The sequence below is a fragment of the Nyctereutes procyonoides genome, unplaced genomic scaffold (genome assembly GCF_905146905.1).
Source record: "Nyctereutes procyonoides isolate TBG_1078 unplaced genomic scaffold, NYPRO_anot_genome, whole genome shotgun sequence".
NCBI lineage: Eukaryota > Metazoa > Chordata > Mammalia > Carnivora > Canidae > Nyctereutes > Nyctereutes procyonoides.
The window spans coordinates 43,238,405-43,258,386 of record NW_026575133.1 but is presented as its reverse complement, the minus strand read 5'-3'; the positions used below and the strand labels follow the sequence as shown (position 1 = coordinate 43,258,386).

At 45.2% G+C, this 19,982-nt stretch overlaps 1 protein-coding gene across 1 annotated transcript in view; it reads right to left on the bottom strand.

Moving 5' to 3' along the window:
• The window catches only part of DNER (delta/notch like EGF repeat containing), a 312,689-nt gene that overhangs the window by 168,999 nt on the left and 123,708 nt on the right, over positions 1-19,982 (bottom strand). The window contains exons 2-4 of the mRNA XM_055345842.1: positions 6,287-6,586; positions 3,839-3,933; positions 994-1,160 (exon numbers count right to left, since the gene is read on the bottom strand). Coding sequence (XP_055201817.1) covers positions 994-1,160; positions 3,839-3,933; positions 6,287-6,586 — 562 coding nt within the window. The remainder of the gene's footprint in view (positions 1-993; positions 1,161-3,838; positions 3,934-6,286; positions 6,587-19,982) is intronic.

Here is a 19,982-nt window from a genome sequence, read left to right as displayed (position 1 = left end):
AACCCTCACAATGTCCCTGAGAGGCAAACACTGTCTCTGCCCCTCTCCAGGGGAGGGCTGTTGGAATATATGACCAGACAGGAGGGGGTATTAACAGTAGGATGCAGGGGGCTGCTGCGGTGCACAGGACTGGGATGGCTAGAATCTGAACTTGAGCTTGTGTCAAGTTGAGGCTGCACGAGCAACAAGCTCTAATAAAGCAGCTGATGATACGGGGTCTGCTAAGGGGCTGGAGTTACACGTTCCAACCCCAAAGATGCTCAGTGCTGGGTGAGGGATGAAGACAATGCGGGATATGGTCAGAATGCCAACCAGGGGAAGGGTCTTCTGGAAACTGCCCATGTGTAGTCTTTGGGAGGAGCAGAGGACAGTGGGGCAGGGGAATGCATCTCGCTTTATGAGGGCCATTTCTACTCTAGGGGAACGTAGTGGTTTAGGGAAGGATAAACTTCAGATTTAAGTATATTCAGAAAAGTGAGAGTCAAAAGTGACCCAGGAGGTGGGTGTGGGGAAGAGGAACCCCAAAGGGAGTTCTCCATGTGCTTCTGAGTCAGAGGTTCAGATGTAGCAAATGGCTTCTGAAGGGCTGTGCCCAGCATCCTAGGTCAGGCCTGAATCAGGTGAGAACAGGGTTTTTCTGAGAGACCAACATTCAGTGTGTCAGGTTGCCCACTAGTCCTAGAGGAAGCAGACTAGAGTCCAAAAGGAAGCAGGTTTGAGCTCTAAAGTGCCAAAGGTCACACATCCATGTTGCCCTGTCCGGAGCTGGGACACAGTCTCGGGGATTCAGAGCACATGCTTTTTCCATGCTGAGTCACAGGGGACATGCTAGCTTAGAAATCCGTGTTGATCATAAGCAAAACCTCACCTAAAATGGAAGAAATAGAGCTGATGTCTAGGACTCAGATTATCTGAGCATAATGCCCCACCCACCATCTGGAAACACCAGAACCCAGGTCAGGCCAAAGCAGGTGTGTCGTCAGGTAGACTCACCGATGAAGTGGTTGTGCCCTAAGGCGAGCATCTCCTCCAGGAGGACCAGGCCCCCGGGGGCCTGCAGGAGAGTCACACTCCGCCCATCGATGAGGGAGCACTGTTGGAAGCCGGTGGCCGTGACCTTCCACAGCAAGATCAGCGACGCAGTGGCATCTTGCCGAATTCTGAAAATAGGAAGGAGGTAGACCAGGAGCCCCTTTCAGAAAAATTCATCTTAGAACCAGTCCGACAAAGTGACAAATAAAAGTAAGATGACACGTACACCCGCAAAGGTCTCAGGAAATCATTACAAAGGCCCCCATGGGCTTCAAAATAGACCACAAGAAGGACACCGGGGTGGCTCAGTGTTTGAGCATCTGCCTCCAGCTCAGGCATGATTATGGAGTCCCAGGATCGAGTCCCACATCGGGCTCCCCATGGGGAGCCTGCTTCTCCCTCTGCCTATGCCTCTGCCTCTCTCTCTGAGTCTCTCATGAATAAAATAAATAAAATCTTTAGAACAAAAACAAAATAGACCATGAGACAATCCGCCTTTGAGTAACAACTGTGACCAATAATAAAGGGCATATGGAGTTCTTCTGGGGACAAATCCTTCCACATTCACACAATCTGGAGCCCTGCTTGAATTTACTATAAACATGCCGCGCGTCCCCAAACGGCCACCTGAGCTGTGCTGCCAACATAAGCAAAAGTGTGTCACCTCCCATGCTTCAGGCTTCTCTTGCCTTTTGCTTGTTTTCCAGCGTAAAATCAAAGAATGAGATGCTAGAAAGCAAATCAGCCCTGGCCTCGGTTCCCCTTTCAATCCAAAACCCCACAGCTCCCACCTTACAGGCCAGTGCTCCCCCAACATGCCACTACTGTCCCTCCCCAAGCAGGTGCTGTCCCAGCTCCCAGCCATTGCACCCCGTGTGCCTGGCTAACGTGCCTTTCTGCAAGGCTCAGCCTGAGTCACCTCTTCTGTCTGAGACCCTCCCTGTCTTCCCACCACCCAGCAGCTGCCTCTTCCCTCCTCTGTGCTCCTGGAGAACCGGCTCTTATGAGAAGATCTGTGTACTCCAAGGGCAGAGCTCCTGGCTTGCAGCAGGATGTTCAATCAGGGTTTGATCAAAGGTTGAATTCATGAATAAATGAAAGTCCCAGGGGCGAGCAAGCCTTACAAGTGAATTCAGGGCATCCAGAGGTTATTCAGCACTCCCATCTTACTCAGCCTGGGTCAGCCTGCTATTTTTGCACAGGCGTGCGGCCTAGGTGGATCTTGGAGAACTTTAAGTTTGTTGAGAGGAGAAAAAACAAAAAGCATCTAAAGGGATAGAAGATTAGAACTATCTGGGGCGCTGAGTGGTTCAGACGGTTATGCGTCTGCCTTTGGCTCAGGTCATGATCCTGGGGTCCTGGGATCAAGCCCTGCATTGAGCCCCACATGGGGCTCCCAGCTCAGCAGGGAGCCTTCTTCCTCTCCCTCTGCCACTCCGCCGTTTGTGCTCTCTCTCAAATAAATAAAATCCTATAAAAAAAACTATTTGGAAAGACTTATGAAAGTAAGATCATATGAGCCAGACAGGAGAGTGCTAGGAGATGGTTTCATAAACTTAAAGGAAACTACAGATCCTGATTTCCCTAAAGCTGGCTCTGGACAAGCAGCGAAACACTAGGACCGGGGTCCCCCTGCTGGTGGAACTGGAAGCTGCCTCAGAGGCCACACCTTTCTCCCCAACCCCAGGGGGACTTCTTCCTTGGGCTGGGTTCACTGCCCATCCTGACTCTAACCCCCAGCAGAGTGAGTTCAAGGCTCCAGGGGAGGGGATGCAGGAGCAATGTAACAAAGTCCCCCCTTCCAAACATTTTGGGGCAAGGAGGGCACAAATGCTTCTGTATAAATGTTAGAGGTCTATAGTGCCCACTGCCCTCTTAAAAGGGAGCTGATGCAGAGCACTAGCTCGCCCAGGGTCAGGTGTCCCTCAGTCTTCTAAAATCTCTGAAGACTGGACAGCAAATTCCCATTTGGTCGCATGGGGTTGGGTAGGGGTGGGGAGGGTAATTGCAACAAAGGAGGATGAGCAGAGGGAGTGTCAGCAGCCCTGGGTCACAGCTCCATCCTGGCTCCAGCCCCACCTGTAGGTCACCTGCCACACAGCAGGTGCTCAGCCCCTGCTCTTCCCATGACAGTGGGCAGTATGTAATTCGAAAGAGCTTAAGTCTAAACCAAAACCAAACCAAACCCTCTCTCTTTCCAGATGCATGTTTTTAAAGATAAGATTGTAATGTTTGGATTTTAAATTATGCACATGGGGGGGGGCACTTGGGTGGCTCAGTCGGTTAAGTATCTGCCTTTGGTTTAGGTCATGATCCCAGGGTCCTGGGATAGAGCCCTGCACTGTGCTCCCTGCACCGTGGGGAGCCTGCTTCTCTGTCTCCCTCTGCCTGCCACTCCCCCTCCTTATTCTCTCTCTGTGTCAAATAAATAAATATTTTTTAAAAATAAATAAATAAATTATACACATGAATTCAACCAATGGTCCATTAAAATCATAAGGGGCCAAAGAATTCCAGAAGCAAAAGTCATTTGGGAACTGAAGGCTCTGGCTCTGGATCTTATGCAAGGCCTCAGGGTTTCTGATCACCCACCTTACTCATCCCACCCAATTCCACAATTCTGGATCCCCACTGCAATATTTTCCCCTGAAATATGTCCTTCTGGGTTTTGAGTGATATAGGCCACGTCTCCACATGGAACCCCATCCATGATTCTCACTGGACTGACCAGTTACACAGATGGGCACAACCCAGCTTACAGTCCCCAGTACCGAGCTTCACGGTTTCCAACTGTGGGTGTTCTTACTTGACTGAGGTGTTCTGTGGCACTTCAAAGGACACCAGGCGGCCACCGGCAGAGCTGTTAGAACTGGCATTTCCACAGGCAATATCTGGGACCACCTGGAGGGGGAGAAAAGGGATAAATAAGTTATCAGGGTGTAATGCAAGATAATATTACAAAGCAAAAATCCCATGAGCTGCCTTTAGATGACACAGAGGTGGAGATAGACAGGGGACAAGTGAAACCTTACAAACTCAAAAGAAAAGCTTTGCCATCTGATTTTCTGAAATGCAGAAGCTTTCCCGAGAGCCATCTACCAATCCCTGGGGTGCTCTAACTGGTAGACAGGATACAGTCTTCCAGTTCCTAAGCAGTCACTGGCCTCTGCTCTATGCTCAGTCTGGGGTAATGAGGGGCTAAATGATTACAGAACAAGAAAGCAGCCCTTAAGGACTGGCCTGCATGCAGCAGCATAAACCAGGAGAACAAGCCTCAGAACGAGCAACAGGCAAGAAGCACCTGGTCTGAGTGACCCTGCTCTGTCCAGAGGTGGGTCTCAGGAAGCACCTGCTAAAGCCAGCAAACTGGGAAGCTCCCTATTTCTTCCCCTGTGGACTACGCCTTCATTTTTTAGGTAGCAACATGCCAATGTGTACCAAAAAAAGGGGCTCAATGAGGGGAACAATCATGTTCTTCAGAAAACACAACTGTGAACACCGGAGCCGTGTCCACTGAGGTGGTTCGGACCAATTTATTCATTTATTCCTCATGCTTCACCCAGGAGAGTCAAAACAAAGGGGTATTAAATGTATCCATCATCAGTGAATTAACTGAGAACAATACAGAAATTCTCGGCACTTCCACCCACACCCGACACTTAGAATTTGTGATCCAGAAGGGCTGGTAGTCAAAGGCCGGGGAGAAAGCCCACCATGGATATTCAAAGATGCAAGTCCTACTTGTTAAATTTGTGTTAATTGGCAACTGTGACATTCCATTTGAGTTCCTTAGAGGCTCCAAATAGCTTCAGATTTCTGAAGCATCGTTAGCTTCGTAAAAAGGGGAAACCCAACTGTATCCCCATCTTCCTCTGGCAACTTTTAACCTGCTTCTTGAATAGCCTAAGAAGTTACAGCATGACAGGAATATGAGGCCTATCTTTCTACATTTACCAGCTGTAGGATAGCATGTCTTTAAATCAATAGATTGCAAAGGCTGGCCGGCTGGGGAGAAATTTTCTTTAAGGGACACTTCCTTGATAAATGTAGAATCAAATCTAGTTCACATTCAAGAAGTGAGTCATTCTGCAAGGAGGAATTAAAATCAAAACTTCAAAGCATTTATTAAAAGTCTGAAATCAGAACATGTTCAGTTTTTTCAGGCAGGCTGAAAACACTGCCCTGCAGTTGGAATATGGCAATGAAAAAAGAAATGGGTCAATGGGTTAGAATAATCCAAGAAAATAAAAGAAGAAATGAAGCCTTGTCTCTTTCGTAACAATAAAGGAAATTTCTAGACATATCCCTTGACTCTAAAAGTGCTACACAAGATCTATGTGTTTTGTCATTTAAGCTACAAAACCAGTAATGACATACAATCACCAGAGGTCACATAAAATACAAGATACGGAAGGGAATTACACTCTTTCAATGTCATCTCAAAGTCATGATCTGGATTTGTTTCCCAACTCTCCTAGCTAGCAAACTTATCTTATATGTTAATCGTCAAGGGTCTGCTGGAAATTCCTCAAAATGAGACCTTCAATGAGATTGAAAATACAAGCCAAACCCAGCCTGGACAAGAATCAATAAACAGAATCCGTCCCTGCCAAAATAGATAAAATTCAGAAATTGCATTCCCAAAGGCATTCTCAAAATATTCTAAAAATCACTAATAGCGTCTCAGGTTAAGATCATATGGGCTTCAAGACACCAAATAATAAACAAACAAGAAGTTAAGCATAACATTAAGGAGAATTAGGTCAAGGGTGGAGGCTCTGCCCCCAATCCGAGATTCTCTCACAGAAATGTATGTGGATATCGTTCTAGAAAATAATTTCATTCATTTTCTTTCCTTGCTGACTCTTTGTATGCCCCCCAAACAGTCATAATTGAAAAGCCTCCTTCGTGTAACCGAATGAGAGCTCCCACACATAGGTGCAGATGGCAAAGTTAGACACGGTGCTTTGTCAAGGGGGTAACTTCAAGGTCTTCCTTTTTTTTTTAAGATTTTATTTATTTATTCATGAGAGACACACAGAGAGAGGCAGAGATGTAGGCAGAGGGAGAAGCAGATGCAGGACTCGATCCCAGGACCCCAGGATCACAACCTGAGCCGAAGGCAGATGCTCAACCAGTGAGCCACCCAGGTGCCCCAAAGGTCTTCCATCTCCATGCCCACATCAGGACCCCTAGAATCATTTAAACCGCTCCGGTTCCCTACATAACAACATATGCAACAAAATGTTCTCACCTCCACTTGATCCCATTTCATTTCTACAACTTTCTGCCCTGTTTTGGGCTGCCAGGTGGGCAGGGTCACGGTGGCCTGAGAGCGGGGCAGGATGATGTCGGGCTCCTGGGTGGCGGGGACAGGCTGCAGCTGCCTGGGGGCCATGGACTCGGTCCAGCCGTTGGCGGGGAGGCTGGGCAGGGCCTGTTCACAGTTGGGACCTTCATAGCCTTCGTTGCAAACGCAGAGGTAGCCCTGGGAGCCGCTGCTGCTGCAGTTGCCATGGTGACAAGGGGTGCTGGCACAAGGATCCGCCACGAGCTGAAACGAGACCAATAAATGGGTCAATTATGCCTTCGTAAGGAAAGCGCTGCCTTCGTTGGGCAATTAGCTCCGTGTCTCGGAGCTGCTGCTCTAGGAAACAGTGTTCCTGCAGAACCGGCGGTTTACGCGTCTCTAACTACTGGTGCTGTCATAGGGGTGCCCCCCAAGGTCATCCCAACATTAACCCTTCCACGCAGAACACGCAACCAGCAAGAATGTACCTAGGGGAAGAGCTTCCCCAAACCCAAGTCCCTAAATAATGCTGGTTTTGGGAACACGTTACTGAGAGGAATTTTCTAGGGCAAGAACATTTCAAACCGAGGCTCCTTAGGAAGATGCCAACGTTGAGACTCTGGCAGGCCAGTCACACAAACTAAGAATCTAAACTGGAACCTCCTTTTGCACCTTCTGGACCCTTGCAAGGTTGCCTTAGGAGACATGACTGCCCAAACTAACTTCTCTCCCCTAAAGAGGATGCTTACCTACGTCTCCCGATCTCTACCTGCTGAACAACCCTTTTTTAAGGTGATGTTATTGAATCAAAAGCTTCCAAAAATGATCGGCCTGCATGACAGCTGTCAGCCAGAGCAGAGCATTGGGGGACACTCACGGGAGGCAGGATTTATCAAGAGTTTCTACCTCGTTATCGTGGAGGGGGATCATAGAGAAATGTGATCGTGGCTGGGTACGGAGGATAAAAATTCACCAGCAGGTCTTTAAACTGTGACGATGCTTCTGAGCAAAGTGTTTATCTCTGAGGCCTTTACTGACCCGTGAATCACCATGTGTCACGACTCAGAGACGTGCTACAACATAAGGGACCGGTCACCCGCTCCTCCTGAGACAGCTTGAGGGTTCGAACATGTTCTCCATGCTTTATTCAACTATCATTTGCTTCTGTGAACAGAAAATTAGACCTCTATCTGATGTGTCCCTGGCTTCTCAGGGCTGATCAAAAAAAAAAAAAAAATCAAATTCAGTGACGAAGAGACTGCAGAGAAGTGAGACCCTCAATTTCTCCTGTTGAAATGAATTCACACATAAACACACTTGGAGAGAATTCCACTCGGTAAAACAGCTTCCCGTCCTGCTAATTATCCTTGTCCGACAATTTCCAACAAACTCCTTAAGGAATATTGAGGGATTCTGGACCGAATAAAATGAAACTCCAAAAATATCACAACATTCTCCGCGCTCCCTTGGCAATTCCTTTACAGAATCTCAGTTAAAAGGGGATGGGTTGGTATCTGGAGAATTTAAACTTATTTAAACTGCAAATTATTTTAAATATTTACGATCATTATCAACTTAAAACCCAGATGCCTTCCAGAGTCAGACAAATCTCTCCCTGATCTGACCCCTTCCTGTCTCCCCTCCTCCCTTACACTCTTCCCTCCTCACCTTCTTTCTGTCCCTAGACTATGCGCCGAGATCATTCCCACCTCAGGGCCTTTGCATCTGCTGGGCCCTCTGCCTGAATGGGCTTTGCATGGCTCTCTACTTCATTTCACGAAGTTCTCTACTTAAATGTCACCTCCTCAGAGAAGCCTTCCCTCACTACAAAATCTAAAGTAATCTTTTCTTTTTCTCCCACAACCCTGTGAGCTCTGCGGGTGCAGGGGCTTCATCTACCATGTTCATGGCACTACTCCCAGCATGTCAAGGAACACCGAAAACATAGCAGGGCTTGCTTTTTTTTTTTTTTTTTTTTCAAGTGTTGACAAAATAAAGAGATCAACTGATATTTGGAAGGCAATGCATGACAAGACACAGATGTGAAAGGTTTTTTTTTTTTTTTTTTTAAGCCACAATATTGTTTTGTCCTTTCTGATTTACTTTTAGGAAGTCTTCATGGAATGGGTATCACTTCAAGAATTATTTGACAGGAAGGAGAACCTCATTAGCCAGGAGAAAGGGGACAGACAGCCATGTTTCTGAAATCAACCTTTTAAAACAACATAGGAGGTTGACCTAGATGTCACAAATTAAGACACTGAACACAGGCCCGAACACAGAGCAAGACATTTAAGTGATTTAAGTAAATTGAAGAGATAATTACAAAAAAGTAATTCTGGAAGTCCAAACCTCCATTATGAAGCTTGGAGGAAGACATTCCTAAGGCCAGGACCACCTATCTGATGGCCAGAGAGGTCCTGAGGCTTTTGCTCCATGGCCACTGCCCACTGCTGGCAACAGTCAGCCCCAGAGAGGCACCAAGAATGCAAAGCACAGCTCTCCATGTGCACAGAAAAGGCTACCAGGCATGATACCTACTGCTCCGTCTAAGGAGGCCACAGAGAGTTTTCAAGGGACATTGCCAGATAGTATCTCATTTGTGCTCACAGCAACCTTGAAATAGAGAAGGACTTTCCTGAACCGTATCACTGTTCAGAAACAGGACAGAGTGGAGTGACTTATCGCAGCCCCTACCAAAGAACTATGCCAGGGCTGTGCCTCTGACTTCCAGCCAAGAGTTCTGTCCACAACACAGCACTACAACTTTGATAATAAGTTATCATCACACCAAAAAAAAACAAACAAAAAAACCCAATCTCTGTGAAGGCCAATGGTCAGGGTTATATTTCTAGAAGCAACAGAAAATATTTCTGTAAGTAAGGATTAAGTGTAGACAAACCAAGGCACTTCTTTGGAATAAAAGTATAATGATGATACTCAACAAATATTGATTGAGGTCTTATTATCTGATACGAACTATATCAGATCTGGGAATAAAATTGCTAAAAAAAAAAAAAGACCTAAACAGATGCAGTATCTGTCCCTATAGAGTTTATACCTAGTAATGTAGTATGAACACCAAGAACAACAACTGCAAAACTAGTACTACCTGCCATTCACTGGGTACTTCCTGTGTGCTGACACCACAGTCAGCATTTTACATTTCCAGGCACTCTTCTACCTCAGGGCCTTTGTACTGGCTGTTCCCTCTGCCTGGAACTCTCATTTCTTACGGCTGCCCCCAAGCCTTCTTTGAGCCTTTGCTCAAATGTCATTTTCTTAAAAAAAAAAAAAAAGATTTTTATTTATTCGGCAGAGGGAGAGAGAAAGCACAAGCTGAAGAAGGAACGGCAGAGGGAGAGGGAGAAGGAGGCTCCCCACCAAGCAGGGAGCCCAATGCGGGGCTCTATCCCAGGACCCCAGGATCATGACCTGAGCTGAAGGCAGATGGCTTAACTGACTGAGCCACCCAGATGCCCCTAAATCTCATCTGATGAGGACTTCCCTGGGCACACAATTTAAGCATGCCACGTCTGCACCCCTTTGCACTGTTAATTCCTCCTTCCCTGCTTTATTTTTCTCCAAAACATCTATTATGTTCTAATACGTGGTGGGGGAAAAAAATGTCACCTACTTATTATACTGATTTTGTATCTTTCCCCACTAGACTGCAAACCCTGTGAGGTCAGATTTTTCTCCCCTGTTTCCCTCACTGGAGTGCCCCCACCTCACCCTAAGACCACTACCTGGCACACAGGAGCTGCTGAATGAATACCGACGATGTCCTATGCAAGTAGCTGTAGAGCCTGTGAGGTGTCCTGCTACGTGAAATAGAATTAGGACTCTCCAGGGCCCCCTCCCAGGTCTTGAAAAAGAAAATCAAGGAATGCCTCACATATCTGTCCTAAAGGGTTTTAGAGCAATTTAATAACTTTATTTTTTAAGATTCTTTAAATATGTATTTATTTATTCATAGAGACACACAGAGAGAGGCAGAGACACAGGCAGAGGGAGAAGCAGGCTCCCTGCGGGGAAGCCTGATGTAGGACTCGAACCCAGGACCCCAGGATCATGACCTGAACCAAAGGCAGATGCTGAACCACCGAGGTGCCCCGCAATTTAATAACTTTAAAATGGCTTTAGAAAGGGAAAGGAGAGTCTCCTTTCCTTACTTCCCAAGAGGTAGGGCAGAGAGAGCCAGCACAACCTCCCGCCTTTCCTTGACGAGGGAGGGCAGAAAGAGTAAGGGCTCAGTGGGGGGCACAGGTGGGCCCCAACACCACGGCAGCGGTCCCCAGAGACCATCCACCAGGTGAGCCGCTGCTGAAGCCCGTCACCCCAGGTGCTAGCAGACAGAACTGGGTGCAAAGGGCAGGTCCCCACAGCCATGCCCAATGTCATGCTCAGGAGTCGGTTCCGCCAGGTAGGGAATAAGGAGCTGGAAGGAAAGTATGATCAGAATTAATGATCTTGTGCAAGAGCTCGTGGGCTTCACCCCAGAGCAGGATGCGTGAGCAGCACGGGGATGAAATGACGCCTGATTCGCGGGCTGCCAGGAGGGATGCTCCTAGTGAAGACAACAAAGACTAAAAATGAAGCTGTCAGTCGCACGGATTTCTGCAGGGATTCAAAATAATGACGATGAGATGGAGCACGCGCTGGCATAACACAGGGGAGCTGAATGCACTACCCGGTCATCGATCCCTTCTTTAAAGTAATCATTCCAGGGGCGCCCGGGTGCCTCCGTCAGTTAAGCATCTGCCTTTGGCTCAGGTCATGATCCCAGGGTCCAGGGATCGAGCCCCCAAGTTGGGCTCCCTGCTCAGCCGGGGGTCTGCTTCTCCATCTCCCTTTCCCCTGCTTGTGCTCTCTTGTTCTCTGGTGCTCTCTCTCTCTCTCTCTCTCTCTCGGCCCCCCTCAAACAAATAAGAATAAGTGAATCCTTTAAAAAAGTAATCCTTCAAAAAAAATAAAAATTAAAAGGTAATCACTCCATATGAATGCTACTTTCCGGGGGCCTGTATTAGCTGCTTCACTATGACAACTACCTGCCACTGTGTGCTCTAACACTTCAGGCCAGTTTCATTGAAAAAAGAAAGGAAAGGGAAAGGAAAGGAGAGGAAAGGAGAGGAGAGGAGAGGAGAGGAGAGGAGAGGAGAGGAGAGGAAAGGAGAGGAAAGGAGAGGAGAGGAAAGGAAAGGTGAAAGAAAGAAAGAAAGAAAACCCCAATCTGTTTCAACTGCGTAACAACGAATAGAAGATAAAATGCAATCGTCAACCTGTTGGGGAGGTCACCCCATTAAGTCTGAACCACAAGCAGGAGACAACCAAACTGCCAAAATGCATCATGAAGCAAAATATCCTAATGAATAGACTCGACTTTGGGGATTCTCAAAATTTCACAGGTGATGTTTTCTTGGCAATAATTTCTAGTTGCCAGTGACAGGGGTTGCGGAATGATCAAGTCTTTGTAATACGGGCTACAAGAAAGAATAAAGAGAAAGCCTGCGGATTAATGGTGTTCTGCCTACAACTTACCAGCAAGCTCACTGATCAAATGCTGCATGTTGTTCCATCATTAATCACCCATTTAAGCCACATTTTTTTCACATCGCTGAACTAATCTGAAACTATTCTTCTCATAATTGCTTTTAGGCTTTTCACCTGTTTCAAATAATTCCTACTATAGGCAGGGCGTTCATGGGGGGTGCGCAGGGTGCGACCGGAGGCCAGGCCGGCGAGGAGGTGTGTGTCAACCCCAGGACTCGTGACTGGAAGGCCCTCTCATGTGACACATTAGTGTGACCTGTTTTCCTTCCTTAAGCTGTCGCCTGACCCCATTTTCGGCAATTCTGATGCCCCCTGCGGCACACAAACAGAAGGATAGAAGGTCAAATTTAAAACAGGGATTTAAAAAAATAATAAAAGGCCCATTTTTAGGGTCATTAGATAAGTCAGAGCTAGCAGGATTGGCTCAATGTGGAGCATGTGAACACCTGCATCTGCATCACCTGGGTGACGGGCCCGAGGAGGTGCCTGCAGATCCACCTGCCCAAGTGATCCTCTCACACTCGTTTAGAGACTATGAGCCCCATTCCTACTTAATAAGGCTGATCACTGATTTGTGGGACATTTAGGGAGTACCAGGTGGGATAACTGGAATGTATGGGCCAGAAAAGGTACCAGGAAATGGGGTCAGGAAGACAAATAAAGCCCAGTCCTGGACCTCAGAGAGCTTGCAGTCCTGCAGAAGGTTCAGACACATTCACTAGGACTCCCCTGAGCCATCTATTTGGAATCAATTCCCTGCTTGCATGCACGTCAACTATTACAATCCTGGGCTGGGTGAGTTGAAGTCTCTGATGCCGACAGAGAACGTGGGTTTGATAACTGCAGGTCTGAAAGGAGGTTGAGATGACCGTGGTGGCTTTCAGCAAAATGAAGGAGGTAGCAAGGAGTTTTGTTTTGGGGTTTTTTTTTTTAAGATTGTATTTATTTATTCATGAGCGACACACGCACACACAGAGGCAGAGACACAGGCAGAGGGAGAAGCAGCTCCCCAAGGGGAGCCCGATGTGGGACTTGATCCCAGGACCCCGGGATCACACCCTGAGCCAAAGGCATATAGATGCTCAGCCACTGAGCCACCCAGGTGTCCTAGCAAGGAGTTTTCTGATGAAACATGGACTGATTGGGGTTTTCTTTTTTGTTCAATGAGATTGGCTTGAAGTGTTAGAGCGTACAGTGGCAGGTAGTTGTCATAGTTAGAGCAACCAGTCCTGACATCAGATGACACAGGTGGCTGAGAGGCTTTGGCCAAGTCACTCGCCTGTTCTGGATGCACATTCCTCACGTGTTAAGTGAGGGCCTAGGGTAGCACATCTCAAGGCCTCCCCAGCTCTGGGATTTTAGATTCTGTGGATGGCCACTCCATTGACCGTGTTTTCAGAGGATCAGGCAAGCACGGAGCAAACCTGATGCCACCTCCCTCCCTCATTTATACCCATTACTCAGTGGGCAAAGTCATCCGGAGAATGAGAAGAATGTCTGAGGGACTCAAACCCAGTAAAGCCCAGAAGGAGAATCTGCATGCACTGATGGAGCACATGACGTGACCCGGGCCCCACAGGTAACTGAGGGGACACGGTGGACTCATGGCCCGTATAGAGGAAGAGAGGAGTAAGATATAGACACAGAAGAGAAATAGCTCAGGGGCATTTGTATGTGGTATTAAGAAATAAGTAGAATAGAGGCATCTGGGTGGCTCAGTCGATTAAGCATCTGACTCTTGATTTTGGCTGAGGTCATGATCCCAGGGTCATGAGATTGAGCCCCACATTGGGCTCCGTGCTGTAAGTGGAAACTAATCAAGATTCTCTCTCTCCCTTGGCCTCTGTCCCATTCCCTGGTCATGCTTTCTCAATCTCTAAAATTAAATTAAAAAAAAATTAGAAGTAAGTAGAAGGGCCATTGCTTTAGTAATTTTTCTAAGCAGAAAAAAAAATCAATGAAGGGACCTTTTAATATACATTCTGATGCAGATATTAGTAATATAGGATGAAGGGGTGCCTTATTAAGCAAGGAACAAAAACAGAAGCCTTACAGCAGTATGTCTTGACCTCAGCACTATTGACTCTTCAGGCTGGATCCCTCTTTGTTGAGTGGGCTTCCCTGATCATTGCAGGATGCTTCGCAGCATAGCCCATCTCTACTTAACAGACACCAGAACCCCTCCTGCCCACAGTGACAGTTATGACAACCAAAAATGTCTCCAGACGTTGCCGACATCTCCTGGAATAAAATCACTCCCTGTTCAGAAACATGGCCCTCAAGGAACAGACGGGCGTACTTCACTCCATCAAAATGTTTTAAAAATCCATATGACTCTGTAAATCAAGTCATGATGGAGGGAAATATGTATAACGTATTACAAAGGACTAAATCCCTTACTATATCAATTCCTACATATCCACAAAAGACACCTCAGTAAAAAGGACAAAGAAATAAGCGACACAAAGATGTGCAGGAAATCATGCCATTTTTTATAATATCTTTGTGTTTTATAAGATTTTATTTATTTGAGAGAGAGAGAGAGAGAGAGACAGAGAGAGAACATGAATGGGGGGAGGAGAAGAGGGAGAAGGAGAAGCAGACTCCCCACTGAGCAGGGAGCCCAATGCGGGGCTCAATCCCAGGACCTTGAGATCATGACCTGAGCCGAAGGCATATGCTTCACCGACTGAGCCACCCAGGTGTCCCCTTATAATATTTTTAAACACAAAACACAATGTCGTGTGCTTATTTGTATGTGTAAAGTACACACACAAATTTTTAAAAGCAGAACGAACCATCATCTTAGTAATTTGTGCAGCAAAATCAGTTAAGAAGCTCTTTTTTTTTAAGATTTTATTTATTTCTTCATGAGAGACACAGAGAGAGGCAGAGACATAGGCAGAGGGAGAAGGAGGCCCCCAGCAGGGAGCCCAATATGGGACTCGATCCTCGGACCTGAGACTCCAGGAGCATGACCTGAGCCAAAGGCTGATGCTCAACCACTAAGCCACCCAGGTGCCCCAGTTAAGGAGCTCTTTAAACCATAGATTCCCCCCACCCCAGGCTGCTAATCAAACACGCCAAGCATGAGGCCTAGAAACCTTTATCTTTCAGCATTCCTTAGATGATTCTGACATACCTGGTCCAAAACCCGAGATGTACAATTTGTTGGTATAAACCAGGGGTTGCCACGCTACCACTGCAGGCCAAACCCAGTCTGCTTTTGGAAATAAAGTATTGTTGGAACACAACCACAGCCATCTATTTATGCGTGGTCACTTCTGTGCTACATCAGCAGCAGAGTGATTGCCAAAGAGACTACCTGGCCCATAAAACCTATACAATATTTATTATGTGGCCCTTTAGTTTGCCAATCAATCCCTCATCTAGATGATACTGCCTCTGGGGTTCACAAAAAGGAAAAACAGGTACATGGGCTCATCTAGAAAGACTACGAAGGAGAAAAGCTTGAACAGAGCGCTATAAAGCCAATAGCAATTACATGTATTTTTCCCCCACCCAACTCTCTTACCGGGTTGGCGTGCCCCAAGTGATTGAATTATAGAAGGACCTCTTGCAATACAGCTCAAGGCAGAGCAGGGACCAAACACTTGTTTTTAATCATAACTCTATGCAAGAATTGGGAAGAATGAATCCTGGCACTATGAAGGGAATCCTTATCTAGATAATCCAGCATCAAGCAAGACCACAGTCCAGGGCCACAGACCCATCTCTCCTTCACTGAAAGGAATGTGGGAATTCTCACCCTCCCTTCCATTCATTCATTGAACTACATGAAGATCAATGATGGGCAGCCTACTGGAAAAGGTAGACATAGAAACAAGCAGAGCAACAGAGGAAGGTGGGTGGGGAAGAGCCAAACAGGACCCTTGAAATTGAAGAGTGTCTACATCAGCCCACTGGGAGATGGGAACCAGAAGAAAGACAATTCCAGAATTTGGAGTTTAGTGTTTCTGGCAAAATGCTGATGAGCAGTCGCACTGTGACACAGTAGAGAAGGCCTGTGGTTTTATACTCTCATGTGGGTGATTGTGGACAAGGCAAGGAAGTTTCCTGGGACTCCGTTTCCTCAACCATAAGAGGAAGGGATGGGACTAGAGAGCCCCGATGTCCTCTCAAGTCTTAATATGAGTGTACTCTGTCCAAAATAGCAATCACACTGGTTAGAAATGTCGTCTCCATCCTGAAAGACAAATGAACACTGTTGCGATCCAACTGTCACAGTATTTTTGCCTTAAAAAGGAATTTTTCCCACTTGGTTCAATAAAGATCTCAATTATAGTCCAACACCAACTGCTTACCCACTAGGAGTAAAGATGTGGAAAAAAATCCACTACGGTGCTTGTGCCAGTAGTAGACTCTGCCAAGAAATGCATCCCATGATATCTTTTTTCCAAATCCAAATAATAAAAATGCTCATTCACTTGACTGAATCAAGAGCTACACGTCTTAGTAAAATATACATTCTCATATTTCGGTATTTCTTCACCTCTGTGTTAGAGACTCTGGATCTACTTGAAAACTTATTCCAATATAAGTATGGGCAGTCCACTTTCCCCCCACCAATTCTGAGTTGATTTGCTTAAAATAAGCCTGTCCTGATTTTCACATGTATGTGGAGTTTCATTTGTAAGTAGGCTAAAAGGAAATCACAAGCAGAACCCATTTTTCTGACTGTGAAACGCGTCCATTAAAAATAAAGTACTACATGTCTAAGTATTCTCACACTTTTTCATGGGATTTCTTTAAAGCACACTCTGGGGGCACCTGGGTGGCCCAGTGGTTGAGTGTCTGTCTTTGGCTCGCTCAGGTCATGATCCCGGGGTCCTAGGATTAAGTCCCTCACCGGGCTCCCCGCGGGGAGCATGCATCTCCCTCTGCCCATGTCTCTGCCTCTCTCTGTGTGTCTCTCATTAATAAATAAATATTTAAATAAATAAATTAGTAAGTGAGTAAATAAGTGAAGCAAGTACACTCTGTTTGGAAATGATCTTGAGATGGCCTTACCTTCTCTTTAGTCTGGCTAACGCACTTGGTCCACAGTCATACTAATGAATCCTGAAGCCATGCTCAGCCACAGACACAGCAAGATTTAAATAACTGTCCTTCAAAAACCTAGCAAACCCCTTGTGCCTCGGTTTCCATATTCAACTGAATCCTAAGGGATCCTACTCAACCGCATTTACTGGCACAGGCACACCTGCCTTTCCTTTGCTTTTCTTTGCAGTCATTCAAAGACCATTTTCTTGAATCAGAAACTTACGGCACAACTCCAGGACATACATTTCTTGTTTCATCTCTCATCAGAGACACTCATATACCCTGGCAAACTCTTTTCTCAAAACAACATTGCCATTAATATGGGAAATATGTCAGCCTTTATCTCCCTGCTTACTCAGGAAAAGAAGCCTGTGGTGGACTGGGAATTAAACTTCCCGTGGAGGTCATATGATCACTGCAGCTGATGCAGGGAAAGCATCTTATTAAATTCAACATCCACTTAAGAGTGAGGACTTTTTAGAAAACTAGGAATAGAGAGTACATCTTTAATCTACAAAAAAAAAAAAAAAAACCTTCAGCGAATGTAATACCTATCGGTATTGAAAAGTTTCTCATTGAAATTGAGAACAAAGCAGGGATGTTTGCTATCACCACTTCCATTGAATATTGCATGAAAGGTCCTAACTAGTACAGGGAAACAAGAATAAAAAGAAAGCTTAAGGACTGAATTGGAACCAAAACTGCTGTGATTTGTGCATGCAGATAAATGATCAGAATATGGAACTTCAGCAAGTTTGCTAGATACAAGGTCAAAAAATTTTTTAATTGCATCTCTATGCAGCAGAAGTAAACAAAAACTAATTTTTTAAAGGTGTTGTTTAAAGTACACCAAAAAAAATCCCCCTAAACCTAGGGATAGCCCAAATGAAAAAAAGTGTATGGCCTCAGCAAAGAGAACTATAATATAGCAAAATAGCAATGAGAAAATTAAAGAAGACATTTGTAAATGGAGGGGTATTCTAGTCATAGATTAAAAATAGTATTACAAAGACTCGGATTTTCCCCAAAGTGATCTACAGAGTCATTGGAATTGCAACAAAAATCACAACAGTTTTTTTTCTTCTGTTCTTTGTGCAAAATGACCCCAGATAGTCCAAACTCTCTTAAATAAGAACAATATTAGAGAGCTTGCTCTATAGGGGATCAGGAATTTTAAAGCTATGGCCATCGGAACACTAGAAGAGTCAAGAACTAGAAAGATCATATATGTACACTTTGTTTATGGAACATAGTAGTGCAATAAATAGTCTTCTTGATAAACTGATATCCATAGGGGTAAGATAATTAAGCTTGACTCCTCCCTCACATCACCCATAAAATTAAACTGCAAGTGAATTGTAGATCTGAGATAAAAAGCAAAAAAAATTAAGCTTCAAAATGCTAACAGAAGAGAATAAATATCTTCATAACTTTAGAACAAATATATATTTAATAAACAGGACAAAGAACACTAAGTATGATGGAAAACTTATTAGTGAATTGGATGATACCAGGATTACAAACTTTCTTTATCAAAACACCAACAAGGGCACCTGGGTGGCAGTCAGTTGGACGTCTGACTCTTAGTTCCGGCTCAGATAATGATCTCAGGGTCATGAGAACAAGCCCTGCACTGCCATGGCTCCATGCTCAGCGCAGAATCTGCTTGGGACTTGTTCTTCCTCTGCCCCTCCCCCTACTTGTGTGCTCTCTCTCTCTCTCTCTCTCTCTCTCTCAAATAAATAAATCTTTAAAAACACACACAAAAACATGCCAATAAAAGAGCAAAAATGCAAGCCCCAGAACGGATGAAGGTATTTATAATACATGTAACCCACAAAGGGCTCATCTCCAGAATAAAGAATTGTTTACATTAATGAAGGTGGCGTCATGGAGACAATGCCATAGAAAAATGGGAAAGAGACCTGAACAGGCTCATCACAAAAAATGATATCCAGATGGCAAAAAAAAATAAGAAAACTTCTTCAACATCATTAGTAATCAGAGGAATGCAAATTAAAATCACAGTAAGAGATTGCTGCGCATTTACAAGAATAGCAAATATCAAAAGATGGACACGGTTAAGTGTTGATGAGGACATGATACAACAGGAAGAATAAATTAGTGGTGGACTGCATGTTGGTACAACTGCTTTGGAAACCACTAGACATTGTGTCCTAAGGTTAAATGAACATTCATCTTCTGATCTAGAAATCCACACCTAGATACATGCCTAATAGAAAAACAAGCAAATGTGCACTGAGAGACATAGTCAAAATGCTCATATATCCATTCATAATTGCCAAAAAGTGGAAACTACTCAAATATCCATTGAGTCAGATATATAAGCCAATTGTAATATACCCATACCAAAGAATACTCTCCAACCATGAAAAAGAATTATAGTCTTACAGAACAATATGAATAAATTCCCTGTGGGGCACCATAGTGGTTCAGTGGTTGAGCGTCTGCCTTTGGCTCAGGTCATGATCCCAGGGTCCTGGGATCAAGTTCCTCATTGGGCTCCCCGAGGGAGCCTGCTTCTCCCTCTGCTTATGTCTCTGCCTCTCCCTGTGTCTCTCATGGATAAATAATTAAATCTTTCGGAAAAAAAAAACCTCAATGTAACATTGTTTCCATTTGTGTGAAGATGACAAACAGCAAAACCAAAGGATGAAAGTCGGGACAGTAGTAGTTACCTTTGGGGAGAAGGAAGAGGTGGGGTTCAGAAACAGGCTGGAGGGTACCATTCTCACTCTTGACTTGGTCAGTAGTTACAGAGGTGATCATTTTATAATACATTGAACTGTGCGTACTTGATTTGTGCACTCTTCTGTGTATGTGCTAATGCTTCACAATTTAAAACAAAAATTAATACCTACCATATACGCATATCAGGTTTATTTTGACCCATGAGGCAGTTAAAGGCAAGCCCCATCCTTAGTGGTCTCCTTCACTTAATTTATGATGGCTTTTCCCATTCAATCAATTGTGCCATCATACAACACTCCCTAAAAACAGGGCCGAGCACAGTCAGGATTCT